Source organism: Schistocerca nitens, chromosome 8 (assembly GCF_023898315.1).
Source record: "Schistocerca nitens isolate TAMUIC-IGC-003100 chromosome 8, iqSchNite1.1, whole genome shotgun sequence".
Lineage (NCBI taxonomy): Eukaryota > Metazoa > Arthropoda > Insecta > Orthoptera > Acrididae > Schistocerca > Schistocerca nitens.
Window position 1 is genome coordinate 121905091 of NC_064621.1, and position 15659 is coordinate 121920749.

Sequence of the window (15659 nt, forward strand, 5' to 3'; positions counted from 1 at the left end):
TTCCAGGTGCTATGAGTCACTGGACAGTGGGTATGTGGGAGGTGGTAAGTGACTGAAAAGGCAAGGCACAAGAAGTCTGTTTTTGCACAAGGTCTGTGAAGGTCACATTTAGAGAGGCACGGCTCATCACTATAGATGCGATGGTGGCTAGGGTGAATAGAAGGGACTTACAGGTGTGGAATGGCTGTTGTGAATGAGTGGCAGCATGAAGTGGAGATTTTTTGGTGGTTGGTAGATTTGATGTGGATGGAGGCTCTGATGTGGCAGTCTTTGAGGTGAAGGTCAACATTGAGGAAGGTAGCTTGTTGGGTTCTGAAGAAACATGGATAAGATGTCCTCAGCCTTGTTCCAGTTCACGAAGATTCAATGAATCTGAAACAGGTGAGGGGTTAAGATTCTGGGTGTTTAGGAAGGAACCCTCTTGATGGCCAATGAATAGGTTGGCACAGGATGGTGCCACAGGTGCCGATAGCTGTACCACAGATTTGTTTGTAGGTGACGCCTTCAAAGGTGAAGTAATCGTGGTCAGGTCAGTGTGACCAAGGAGGAGGTAATAGGTATGAAAGTAGTTGAGAATTCTGTTGAACAGCAACAACGCCATGGGCGTTGCAGATATTAGTGCAGAGGGAGTTGGCATAGACAGTAGCGAGCAGGGCACCAGTGGTAAAGGAACTGAAACAGTGGAGAGGCAGCAAAGAAAATGGTGGGCAATTTCATTTCTTTCATAACAACACAATCCCTAATGCCTCAGCTTGTTCCGATTCACTGGGTTCTCCTCAACTGTGCAAGCCACCTTCCTCGATGTTGACCTGCGCCTCAGAGACTGCTACACCACTACCTCCATCCACATCAAAACCTTCCAATCACCAACAAAACCTTCATTCCATGCTGCCACTCATTCACAACTACCAATCCACACAAGTAAGTCACTTCTATACAGTGTAGTCACCCAGGCTCACCACATCTACAGTGATGAGAAGTCCCTCTTTGAAGATTCTAAGTGTCTCACAGAGGACTTCAGACAACCTTGTCCAAAAAAGAATTTTTTGTGCCTTCTCTCCCCAGTCACATGCCACCTCCCAGATACTCACTGTCTAGCCACAAATGAGCACACTTCTCGTAACTCAATGCCATTTGAGCTGAAGCAACCGAATCATATTCTGAACCAAGGTTTGTACCTTCTCTCCTCGTGCCCTCAAATGAGGAATATCCTCCTCACTATCCTCCCACAGTGATATTCTGCCACCCACTGAACTTAAGCAACATCCTTGTCGTCTCTACTACACCTCTGCTCCCAGGCCTTTGCCTCAGTCTCATATCCCTGTAATAGACCTCCCACCACACTCTACACCAGTCCTGTCACAACCATCTCCTACCCATCACAGGCAGAGCTAACTGTGGAAACAGGCATGTTATCCAGAAACTAAGGTGTAACCACTGGCATGTTATCCAGTTACTAAGGTGTAACCACTATGTCACTGTTGTAAGTGGGCATGACAACTAGCAGCTGGGCCACCCAGTCGCTGAATGAGCTGCCCAACACACTGTGCTTCACTTTAATGATTGCTTCACAGCCTGTGTTTTCTGGATTCTTCCTACCAGCAGATATGCAGTATGAATGCACTAAATCTTGATAAGAGAAAGAAAGCTAATAAGTTCTACAAAAAGGTGGCAGTTCCAAAGTGCTAGGAGCAACAGAAGAAAGACTCAGACAAATACAAATGGATGAAATGAAGTCGTTCACATTGGTAGAAAGTTGCAACAGGCTGTGTAAAATAGGCAGTCACAGTATACAGAGATAAATAAGTGGGGAAAAAAAGAAAAGAAAGAAAGAAAGAGGAGCAGCAGAAGCACAGAAAACGCAAAACTGTATTTGGCCATGTGAGAGGACCAAGCACGACTTAACCTACCAATGAAATCAATATCTAGTATTAAGATTCTGTCCAGACTGAAAACCCTACTCATTATTCCATTGGGTTCAATTTATAAACGGTGGCACAATCCTTCCTTGAATGTCGAGGAAATGTGTGTACCGATTACTGGCTCTCCAAATGCAGCAACAGCATCTAGCAGTATGTGTCTTATCTACAGTTACAGAGAATATGCCATTTCAACAGTGTTTAACTGCAACCTCATATGTAAGTTTATTCATCTGTCAATTTTTATTTAATGTATGGCTTGAAACAAATTTCCCAATTTTTTTAAATTTATTATTTCACTAATAAAATGTACTATAATGATGATAATTTTACATTTATTTGATACAAGATGATGATGATAATGTTCTTCCATTCTCCTATACAACTGTTTTGTTTTTTTTTTTTTTTTTTTTTTTTTTTTTTTTTTCGACGCACTGATTTACTGTGTACCTATATAGGTGCTTTATTCTCCTTGTTTTATAGAAAGGAATGTGCTTATTTAGCATCTTTCCACCAGTCTAAAAGGAGATTATACAATATGTAGTTTTACGAGTGGAAATTTTTAATATCTTCGCTACCTACTAAATTGGACAAATAGACAATATCTTATTTTCTATGTGTGTAACTGATATCTGAAAAGGAATCAATTATTGATACTGAAGCATAAACAACCCAATTCTGAAGATTCTTTTCAACACAATACTGTGCAAACATAATATGTGGTCCATTTGCACCTCATGAGCAACCAAGTGTTTCCAACAAAACATGCCTGTTCTTTTCTCAGTAACTGATAAATCCAGAAATACTTCATGCAGCCTCTTTTTAAAAAAGCAGAAGCTTTAGTCTGACCGATCAAAATACTTCAATCAAAATACTTTACAATTTATAGAAAGGAATGTGCTTATTTAGCATCTTTCCACCAGTCCATAGTATTGGTCACCCAGATAGAAAGTTATCTAAATGACAGAAGAGTGAGTTAGTTTTCCAACAATGCAAAGGATCATTCACCAAAATTTGTGGTTAATATTTCAGGATATAAGCAAATGGCCCCATAAAACCAAAACAGTGAAAGCGGTAAAGTCTGGAGACTCCCTCTTGAAAAGTGGCATTCCTGACATGGTATTTTCCACTGCACCATTCAAAATAGTTCACTATCAATTTTCTAATAATCACTATTTCAGTAACAAGTTGCCCTTACTTCCTAATTGTGTACAGAGCCAATCCCTACACATGAGAAATTTTCTGTGGATATTTTGGTGCCATAGAGTGTCATGGTGATCATATACTTTTCACTTTTCCAAGAAAGTTTTGCTGAAACACGTTGTTATAGGAACAAATTCTAGACAGTGATACATTGATGTTAATAAGGCCTTTACTAGGGACACTCAACGAGGTGTCTGAATGTCTGTATACAAATGGCAGCATTTTCTTCCTTGAGAGCGAAAACCATAGAAGGTGCAGCGATTTTTGAGACTGAGCTCTGTAGCTAAGACAAAAAGGTGTTCCACTGGATTCAGGCCAATCAATTTAAGGAATGTTGCTGTCCACAAGTCGTCGCCCCACAGCTGTTGCTTTATGGCAGTCCACTGTCATGCTGATAAAAACAATTTTTGTCTCCAAGATCTTCTTCTTCTGTACATAGCACACAATACTGCAAAATGTGTCCATATCCTTGCACAATTTGTGTTTTCTTTAATGCAGTAAGGGAATTGCAACCAAACAATAAAGAACATCCCCATGCCATAACACCACATCCTCCACACTTCACTGTTGACACTACACATGATGGCAGATAACATTTTTCAGACACTTGCTGAACCCAGAACCTTCCATTGCATTTCCACAGGGTACAATGTGATTCATCACTACAAATCAATCATTTTCAGTCATCCACTGTACAGTGGGGTCACTCTTTACACCGTGTGAAGCATTACTTAGTACTGACTACAGGAAAGTGGGCGTATGTGTAGCTGCTCGTCCATCATACCCAGTTCTTTGCAACTTCCTATGCACAGTCTTTGTGCAAGCTGGACTGCTGGTAACTCTTTGGAACTCTCCAGTGATACCTTCCACTGATTTCAATGTATTCTCTATAACCACTCTATGCTATGCTCAGCAGTCCCTGTATGTCTTACTTAAGGTCTGCCTGGTCTCTGTTCAGCTGTGATTGTTCCTAGATGTTTCTATTTCACAATCACATTGCCGTGTTGGGCAACTTCAGAAGGTCTGAAATGCCCCTGATGGATCTGTTACTCTGGTGATGTCAAATGGTTAGTCCATGTACAAAGTCACCGAGTTCTCATGATTGACATATTCTGCTGCTACTGCTTTTCTACTGATAAGAAAATACTCTCCCCTCCTTTTACACTGGCTGGTTCACCTCTCATGACATATAGTACTCAATTACATATTACATTGCAGTGTCTGGAAACGTCTGATCTGATAATGTACAGCAATGGAGGAAATCCAATCCACACCCTCCAAAACCTCATGAATACTACAATTTAGTAACAGCAGTCACACACAAATAATCGATGACAGGACATTAGAAATCAATAGTAAAACTATTCCAATACACACATAATGTATGTTGACTTAGGTTCATGCATTATCCGATTATACTTCCTGAGTATGAGTCACACAGCATTCGGGACAGTATGTCAGCCACATAATGTGTACTTGTGTAACACTTACAGGATGACGGAACATACTGAAATTTCATTCACTCTTCCCGAAGATAAGCGAAATGATTTATTTGCATTACAACATAGATGGTAACTCACAATTAAAGTTTATTGTTCGCAGACTAACTGTGACCTTCAAGAACAATAAACCACAAATTGAGAAGACCATGTGGCACCAGTATCCTCAGCATTCAAAATAAACACTTACAACCGTCACTGCACAAATGCCAACTGGCATGGCGCTGCGGAACAGCTTACTCCTCAATGAAACCAGAATGCAATCTGAGTTTGATGATGTGCAGGCCTCTCCTGTGTGTCAGTTTTTAGCTTTATACAGTGGACGAATCTCAACACTCTGTAAGCACTATACGAAGAACAATAATCAATTTGGGAGGAAGAGTGGGGGTTTTATAAATCCTTGCCCTATGATATGCCCATCAATACACAAGTGACAAATCTGTTACTACTTGTGTGCTTAGTGACCACTTAACAATATGTTCAGTGGTTACAGTAACACCTTTCATTATGTGTGTTGAGAAATTATATTTCAGGAATGGGGACAAAATTTTAGTCACAGACATTTCAATCACCCGCTGTAAACACAAAAATAAACATCACAACAAGCAGGAGCTAAACCTCACTCTGTGTTATATTCTACACACATATAAAAACATCAACTGAAAAGAGAATTAAATAGAAAATATGGTTTAGTCAGAATGTTTTCCTTTTAGAATTCACTGTCTGACATACAAATGCATTCTTACATATTTCATAGCAACAAAAACACTGACTGCTATTAGACTAATCTCAGTTCCCTCCAGTGCTCAATAAGGTTATAACTTTCCTGTTTTTGCCTGTTTATTTAGTTACAATAAAACTTTTTATGTAGGATTTGCTACTGAGAATGTTAAAAAAAGAATAGTTTTACTATCAGTACTGTGCTGTGTAATGTACTATTATACTACATATGTCAAGAGAAGAGCTCTGACAGCTGGCAGCGCAGTTGCCAGTATCCAACATGGACAGGAAGAGAGCCAGCAGCAGTTGTCGAGCCTTATGGCAACACTGGGGCGTTGCCACGGTAACGTTAACAAAAGTTCACAATCTGACCGACCGTCATGGATGTGCAAAGCATGTGCACCAAGGCCACGTCAACTGTCGGAGCACTTCTCTCACCATACGCACTATAGTGACTTGTCATAACCCATACCTCTATAGAAAAGACAGATTATTACCAACAATAATCACCAGACAACCAGCCAACTAGCATACACATGAACTCAGAAGCAACAACGACAGTGACAAAAAGCAACAATACGATGGAAAGCTGACTCGGCAAGCATTGTAAGCTGTTGGGAAGTTCACAAATTAATTTTATTTAGAATATTCAACAAATGAATTACATTAAAACACAAACAATTCCCAGAAACTTAATGACGAGAAAAATTACAGGGCCACATACTCTATGTGAGTAATTAGGCTCATTCCATGTCATGCCAAGCTTCTCACATGACTACCAGAGATTTTGAGGCAATTTTGCATGAACAATTGCACATTGTCACATGTTCCCGTTGAACATTAGTAAAGTTTCATGATCATGAATTCAATTCATCTGAAGATATAGCCATTTGTTTGAACCCACAGCACAGCTATCAACAGTTCACTCATGAGTTTTAGGCAACTTTGTGGCATAAAATCTTCAGCAATATTTTCTTGGGGGGGGGGGGGGGGGGTGTCATCTTTGTAATAATTTTCATGCTCTCTTAATCTAAATAATATAAACTTATTTCCTGAGCAGTTTGCATATGGATAATTTGAAGCAAAGTCAGCAATTGAGGGTAAAAAGTATAACTTTTTCTAAAAACACCAAAAATAAATCTTTTTTTTTTTGGCCCACTTCTACAAAAGAAGTACCTGTCTTCTGTAATCTCTTTAAAAACATTTTCATTAGAAAGACCACATCCGAAAACTATATCTGGTTTTGCAATGCAAGCATATAACACACTTAAGAAAACAATTATCACCTTGGAGATGCATTGAAAATGGGCCCATATTCTGCTGGTATTCAAATTAAACCTGGCATCTTGTATTACGTTCTATAATTGTTTCGTACTCTAATATCATGAAGGCTAGGAAGTGAGGTAAAGTCCGTATAACTCAAAAAACTAGCGTGTATTTTGTCATGACTCATTGTGAAATATTTCAATCTGTTTTTCTGTAATGACTACAGAATCAAACTGGTTGTAAATGTCACAATTTAACTCTACATTATACAGGCTGTGGAGATATTGGTAGCAAAATTGCGACATAACATCCGCAGCACACATCATATAAAAAGCCTGCCAGTTTTACATCACTGATGCATTGTGTAAATTTTGCTCAAGTTCACAGCAGTCTTCCTGACTTTTTTGGAAGAGATTCAGGTTGTAGAGAATTATTGGTATGTCTTTTTATTGTGTAATGCTACTGATGTGCTAGTTTAATTTTGGGTTAAGGTACAGTGTACTTTGTGTTAGCACCAGTGTACCCATGAAAAATTGTGAGTTGGTATGGTCAATGGTGTCTTAACCACTGCTGGCTCCTATTAAAGTGATAAAGCCAGCATCACCATCACCATTGGGGCCATGCATGATAACGGTGCAACAGCAGCCACTGGTGAGTTTCTTTATGTAGAATCCCAAGTTGCTAATAAATTTCTGTATGTGTCAGAGGCCAAAGCTAGCAGAGGTCTAGTTTAGGATCCTAAGTCTATGTTTACTTCAAGTCACTTGAAGTTTTTACAAGTTTCATTAATTTGCTGTAGAATGTTGTGAGGAAAACTATACTATCGCCAGATGATATGACTGATTGATTGGGAAGAAATTTTGGTACGACAGAACCCAAAAATTACAAGGAAGACAACTCCGTACTTGCTGTTTTCCTGACCCAAGCTCACTTCTTATACTATCTTCCACAAACAGTACTAAACAAACATAACAAAAAGGTATCAGATTTATTTTAGTGCAAGTGGAATATGGGCCCATTTTCAACGTACGTTCCACCTCTACCTCTACCCCCCCCCCCTTAATGGACTTACATGCTTCTATGGCAAAACCGAATATAGTTCTATAGGTGGCCTAGAATATGAACTTTCTAATGAAAACGCTTTAAAAGGGATTGCAGAAGACACTTCTTTTGTAAACCGGGCCAAAAGTAGCAATTTTTGGAATTTTTAGAAAAACAGCACTTTTTGCCTTCAATTCGTAAACTGTTGGAAAGCATCAGGAGAATGAAATATTCTGTTCTAAGACATTAATATAATAAGTTATTAATTGCAAAGTTTCAGATTTAGCCTGCAGTTACTTCCAGAGATGTAAAATGCTAAACTCAACTTTTTTCTTAGTGAGTACTTTTTCAGTCAACTTTGCTTCCAACTATCCATATGCAAAACGCTCAGAAATATTTTTTTATTGTTTAGCTTAAGAGAGGATGAAAAGTTGTACAAGATGACCAAGTTTTGTTTCTTTCAAGAACATATTACTGAAGATTTTATGTCTCAAAGTTGCCAGAAAGTTGGTAGCTGCATTATGGAATCAAACAAATTACTATATCTTCAGAAGTATTGAATTAATGGTCATGAAACTTTCCCAATGTTCACTAGGACCATGTGCAAATGTCCACACAAAATTTCAGCAAATCTGTGATGGTCATTTGGGAACTTATTCCAAAATTAGACCACTTAGTATGGAAAGATCCATTAGCAAGTAAATCCAAATTTTCTGGGTATAAAAAGAATTATCCATTCGTTCAACTGACATAACTTGCTCTTTTACTTGCAAACAATGGACACATTTCGCTTGATTTTCAAAGTAATTTTAGTTTCAATGATCAAGATTTAATACTAGATGCAAAGGAATACTGACTACAGACAGGAACAGGCACAGGAAATGACGTATCAAATGTGAGTAATCAAATTTTGTACAGTTATCAGCGGAAGGGAATAATTTGGGTTCTCCAGTTAAACTTCTTTCCACAGACCCATTTTATGTTTTAAAGCATCACTATAAAGCCTATATTAAAAGTCTCTGCAAACAGCGTAACTATTTAATCCTATCTCCTCCCCAAGACAAAGATAATATGAAGACATGAGAGAATATTAGTAACTTTGAGCTCTCTCTCATTCCTGCACTGGTCTTCCATTCTCATAATAACTTAACAGAACTGCAATTACATTGTCAATAGTCATTTCTTGGTAACACCTTCTTATTCACAATAATAATCATTTTTTATGACTTAACAGTAAAACAAATGGGATACAAAGTACAATACCTGTCCTCACGGCTACGCTCACGGTAATCTCGCTCACGTTCTCTGTCTCTGCTTCGGGACCGGTCACGTGGGTATGCATCAGCATAGTATCTGTCACGCTCACGTTCCCTTTCCCTGTCTCGACTCCTCTCTCTATATTCACGGTCACGGCTTCGAGACCTCTCTCGTCGGCGTCTATGAGATCTTTCTCTGTCCCTTGATCGAGATCGCTCTGCAAAATATCAAAGTAGCTAGAGTCCTGACAGAGAAAAAATGAATAACATTACAAACCTTACTGAAATTATTCACAAAACAGATGACTTACGAACACAGATATTTTTAAATAAAAATACTGACATTGCAGACACAATGCCACATGCAGTATATAAAGACACTCAGGGGGGGAGAGAGAGAGAGAGAGAGAGAGAGAGAGAGAGAGAGAGAAGAAGAAGAAGAAGAAGAAGAAGAAGAAAAAGGTTCCTGACAGATAACTGCATGACCTTCGCAGTACGGACACTTCGTGAAAAAGTGTCTCCACACTCTCCCCACCATCCGGTAACACTGCAGCCTCACTGTTCGTAACCAGACAAAACCAGTATTTCCTTCCACCACCATCCTAACCTCAAGACATCCTTGTCAAACTGCATTAACGTTTTTAAATAGTCCCTACTCCTACAATTGTTCCAGCTTTAAAAATTGCCTCATACACCCAAGTACCCCCATTTATTCCAGCCTTGCAATTGGTAGATCCTACAATGTTAAAGACATGGTAACACACAAAACTACTTGTTCTTTTGACCACCAATGTTCACTGCAGAGCTTATATATAGATATTAAAGTCACCAAAGTGGTCAAACACACAAAAAACCTTTGGGCATTCACTACCCAGTTCCTGAACATGTCCCGCACCACGATGTAGAGACCCGAGCGCCTGCTGTATCACAATGACCATTTGAATACTCCCACTCATCACTAGTTTCCCTGAACTACGGAGACTGACAATTTATGTTCTCATCCTGCCATCCCTCTGGGGGAGGGAGGGGTGAGGGGGGACTTAAAACTCCTCTAAAAAATTAAAACAAAAAAAAAAACAATGAATGGAAAGCCCAGTATGAAAAAAAATTAAAAAAACAAATATTATGAAAAGGACAGATTGCTTCTCGCCACAGAGATGGCTGTGAATCACAGACAAGCAGAATGGAAGGACTATTAAACATTTAAGCTTTCAGATAAAAAGTCATTCTTTGGAAGTAGAGAAACACACACACACACACACACACACACACACACACGAACAAACGTGTGTGTGTGTGTGTGTGTGTGTGTGTGTGTGTGTGTGTAAAAAGTCATTCTTCAGAAATAGAACAAACACACACACACACACACACACACGAACAAACGTGTGTGTGTGTGTGTGTGTGTGTGTGTGTGTTCTATTTCTGAAGAATGACTTTTTATCTGAAAGCTTAAATGTGTAGCAGTCTTTCCAATGAGTCCATCTGCAACTCAATGTTGCCTCCTTGTCGTGAGTAGCTCTATCAGTTTCATAATATAGTTCCTAAAACAAAAATATATATTACAACATCTTTTTAAATGGTGCAGGCACCTTTACTGTGAGGTGATTGAGCCAATAATACTGAAGAATTCGTTGTATGAAACTTTCTACGGTTTGCACGTGTCATCTATTTTTGTTGATCATAAAATGGTTCAAATGGCTCTGAGCACTATGGGACTGAACATCTGAGGTCATCAGTCCCCTAGAACTACTCTAACCTTGTGTTTGTTTGTGTGTCTATCAACCTGCCAGCACTTTCGTTTGGTAAGACACATCATCTTTGTTTTTAGATATATTTTTCCCACGTGGAAGTTTCCCTCTATTATTCAGAACTACTTAAATACAGGTACTTCTAGGCAATGACATCATCCCATTCCAACATAACTCTTCGTCCAGAAAACATTTTCCACCAAAACCCTATCTTCTATAGTACAAATGGAAGGCTGTTTTTCTCTCCAAAAAACAAATCACTCTCTCACACAAGGAGAGGTCCCCAGGGGTGGTTGACTTTATGATACCACCTTTAGGTTGTGTAGGTTAGCCCTCGTTAGCAAGTAATAATTGAAAAATATTTTTGGAATTTTGCACAATGGTCTATAGCCTCAAGAATAGTACCAATACACAGATTGACACTGAAGCATAATGGCTAAAGTGGATTTCCCACAGGCACTGCTGCTGTTGCTCACAGTGTGGCTTCAGCTACCAGAGGATGCAGTCGTCTGTGTGAGTCGTCTATTTTCAACAAAGGCCTTGTTGGCCAAAAGCTTATATTGTGACAGTCTTTTTATTGTGCCTATCTGTGACTCCAGCATCTACGCTATATGGTGGGTAGAAACCTTCCTTTTCATAATACTGTTACAACATTTCATTCTGGATTTTTCATTGTTTGATTCTCCACATTCAGATAGTTATGGGTTTGAATCTCCCCAGATGTTCCAAAATATTTTGTATCGAAATAACTTATCGTTACTTTTATACAATTAATTGGTTTAAATAATTTTTGTTTGTTTGTTTGTGCTCCTTGCTCACGACCTTTTGATCATTGTACTGACTTTTTTATTTACTCTCATTTTTTCTTCCTATTTTTATTTGGTACCATTGTTAATTTGATTATTGTTATTATTATTACTCTTATTAACTTCCACTTAAATTTTTCCGTTTTATTATATTTTTGTCCATGCTACTGTATTCATAATTTCTATTCCTCATTTTTTTATTTTGTTTTACTTATATTCCGTTCTTTCATTTAAATCACCTGGGTTATTTTTGTCCATAGAGCAACAAGAATTTGTTTTAAATGTTTGTATGATAATTATCATCAAAAAAATTTACATCTTTTACAAAAAATACATTGTTGATATCACTGCACTGTCAATATAAATAGATTATTTTTGTCTTGTTTTTAACAGATAGATTTTCAAATGTTGTAATATTACAACAGATAAATAAAAATAATTAAATTCAAACGTACATGATTCCAAATGCAAAAAGAAGGAAAGAAAAAATCAAAACAAAGTTCAACATACCTGCCGAGATGGAGCCCACAACCTTATGGATGGATATGAAGAACATAGCTGAAAGTTACACTACAACACTAGTCTGCATAATGCTCCAATTTTGAAACTCCAGAGCATTGCGTGACATTACAATTCTTTTTTCGTCAATTACTCACAAAAAAAGAGCCAATGAGGGTGATGGCTGCAGGGTGTGATACCTGTGACCCTAACATACGCCACCATATAGATGGTTTCAAAAAATCCTTTCCACACCTAGGGACCTCCCCTTGTTAGTAACAGAAGCAGCTTCTTACGGGTGAAATATTCTTTCCACGTGTAATAGTACACACATTGCCAAATTACATCCTCTTGAAAATTATGCCTACTCAATATTTCAGTAGCATGCACTCTGGTTTTTCCTGGAGCAGCAGTTGGTTCCTGTAGATCTCCTGCATAGTTCTCCATCGTTTCCTACTTCAGAGCTCCAGACGACTTTTGACAACATTATAAGACACGGACCATTATTCCTTGCTTCCCCGAAATGGCATCATACTTCATATATGAGTTTACAATAGTGACTAAGCTGGAGCCCCTGCCTACTTTCCTGCACCTTGAGGAAGAGACCATATCACATACACTGTAATTACAGACACGGACCATTATTCCTTGCTTCCCCGAAATGGCATCATACTTCATATATGAGTTTACAATAGTGACTAAGCTGGAGCCCCTGCCTACTTTCCTGCACCTTGAGGAAGAGACCATATCACATACACTGTAATTACAGACATTCACAATGAACCATTATAAGGAGCCGAGTCTGTATCCACAAACCACAACTAACAATGAGCAAATGATAAAAGCTTTGCAACCATTGAGAAAGTATACCACTACACGCCACATCAAGTTGTAGAAGTGGCTATGCAAGATCAGCACCATGGCAATGCTTATGAATTCCAGGGCTCAGAGTTGCACAAAAGTGTCCCCCTTCACACAATGCACTCCACATGGGTGAAGTGTCAGGGGAATTCATCCACTGATTTGACTAGTTTTTGAAATAACACACTGCATTTTCATAATGACATTATTATTATTATTATTATTATTATTAAAAAATTGGCATTATACATACTTTTGTGCACCAACTGCCAATAACAGTAATACAAACAATGGAAAATCCAGGATGGAATAAGAACAATATTATGAAAAGATAAGATTGCTAATCACCATTAATAGAGATGGTGATGAGTCACAAAAAGGAACAAGAAGTCTGTCAAACAAGTAAGCCTTCGGCCAAAAAGGATTTCACTGGAATTAGATCACAGTGTGCCTGCCACAATTTTCTTCTTCTTATTGCCCATACTTTCTAATATATGACCTACTTCCAAACTGCTAAAAAGTGCTAGAATAAATAAAAGTCTGTAAAATGCCACATTGTACAATGTACCTGCAGTGAGAGTCACATTTCCTGAAATACATTGTCCATTGACCTCTAGCCCCCCAAGGAGCACCGCAGTCCTGGGTCCATGGATAAACTACAAAAATCCACTGCAATACGCCACACACAAACAGATAGGGCCTGCGGGCAGATCAGTGAGACTATATCCGAAAGGCAGGGTTGCACATTAGTGGGAAACAATGAGCTTCAGATTGGCAGACCTGATCCGTTACGAGATACCCGCAGAAATGGCCTGTGGTTTTGGCCAGTCACTGAAGTCAACTCGTGTGGCCAGCTATTCACATGTCACAGACACCATGATGATGAAATGAGATTGTGGTGATCAGTCCATGCAACAGATGACTTGCGTAAATACTCTGGGAATAGATACTAATGAGGATAGGTAACAGCTCACTGTGAAGATGACTGCTGCGCCGCAGACAGGAAAAAATGAAAAGACAATCACACACACACTGTTAAATTTTTGACCACAGCCATTGTCAGAAAACGAGAGCACGCACACTTTCACATAATCTCTCTCTCTCTCTCTCTCTCTCTCTCTCTCACACACACACACACACACACACACACACACACACACACAAAACTCATGCACACACGGCCACCACCTCCAAGCACTGCATCAACCATCTCTGAGAAACAGATCTTCACACCTCCATGATCTCACTGGCAGCTGCTAGGCTAGCAGCAAGAAGTGGTGGCAGCAATGACTGTAAGCTGAGGGCAATGGTACAAAGGGGAAAAGCAGTGCACGAATTCAGCTGCACCCAGCCCAGTGACAATGCATGACATCTCAGTAAACAAACGATTTCATCTACAGAGACAAAAATGAGATTTTTCCAGTGTTTTTTCTCTCTCCAAATTACCCTGATAGTTCCCTGACACATTTGAAATTCCCTGATTTCCAGAACTTGTGGCAACCCTGATAGGCGCAACCGTCCATGTTGGGACTATGTAACTGACTTATGCTCATTTCAGCTTAAGTCTGAGGTTAGCACTCAGCTTATTATTGAATAGATGTCTCACCATTAGCTATACACATTACTGTCACAGTGCATTAGTTGTTTTTTTACTTTTAGGGCCCACTGATGAGGAAATTCTAGTTTTATCAGGTGAATCCATAATCTCCTCTGTTTTTCACTACCTTTTTCACTGTCCGTTTCTACATACTCCCCCATTTTTCTGTATTCGTTGAGTTTTTTTATTTTATTGAAATTGTGTAAGTAATCCATATAGACTGTAGTTCCAATTGTTAAAGCTTTCTTTTAACTGGTACTTGTATTATTTTCCATGTTAGATACCTCTTGTATTTGTCTCATCAAGTATTGTTTTATTTTACTTGGTTCATTTACTTAATACAAACTGTTACATAATCGTAGTTCTGAGTATAATGTTAATGTTTTCCTATTTGCTCCTTTTGTATTTTGTATTGTTCAGCCTTTTTGCCTTTTAAAATGCAGTACCACCACACATTCAAAAATGGAGTTTACTGTAAGTTACCTCCCACTCCTCCGTTTACTGCATTTATTCATTTCTGTTTACCTTACGGAGATTGCTTAAATTCCTTATATATTCTGTAGTTACACAGATAATTTTTAATTGGTTTGGGTATCTCTCTCTATGTTTTATACTTCCTGAAGTAGCCTTGTCAAGTAGTAATTTTATTTTACTGGTTTTGTTTATTAATATAAACTTATGTAGGCTTGCTGTTACTTTTTTATGTTAAAGTTTTTTCCTGTTTACTCGATTACTATTTATTTACTGTTCAACTTCTTACATGGCATTACCATGTACATTACTGTACATTTCTGCTAAAACCTAGACATGTAACTTCTCTTCCAATGTTGTTTACAAGCACTGTAACTTCTTTGGTGACAATACTCAGTAAAGGTCTGAAGAGGGCCTTGTAAGCCGAAAACTGTAAAACAATAAAAGTAATACTGTAGAACAAAAGCAAACTAGCACTTTTCATTTACTAACTTCTTTACCTTCCAGTGAAGAATACATACGTGTATTTGATAAAGAGCGACCAAACAAAATATATAAACCAGCAAATACACCATGTGATGACAAAAAGCTACAAGGGTATCAGCACTGGTCTACTGTTATTGATTTGCACTTATATCGTGACTGCAGGGAAAATAATTGCTGAAAACACGAACTAGATTTGAGAAGCGTAACATTTATCTTAACGAAAATAGTCATTTTTGAAAATATAATTCAAGTGGATAGACAAAACATATACTCACCAAGCAGCAG

The 15659-nt window shown here is 38.4% G+C and overlaps 1 protein-coding gene across 8 annotated transcripts in view; it reads right to left on the reverse strand.

The window, feature by feature from the left end:
* LOC126199299 (cleavage and polyadenylation specificity factor subunit 6) overlaps positions 1 to 15659 on the reverse strand; it is a 181654-nt gene that overhangs the window by 6074 nt on the left and 159921 nt on the right. For all 8 annotated transcript variants that reach the window (XM_049936130.1, XM_049936128.1, XM_049936125.1 and 5 more), the window contains exon 11: positions 8912 to 9122. In XM_049936130.1, the coding sequence (XP_049792087.1) occupies positions 8912 to 9122 (211 nt within the window). The remainder of the gene's footprint in view (positions 1 to 8911; positions 9123 to 15659) is intronic.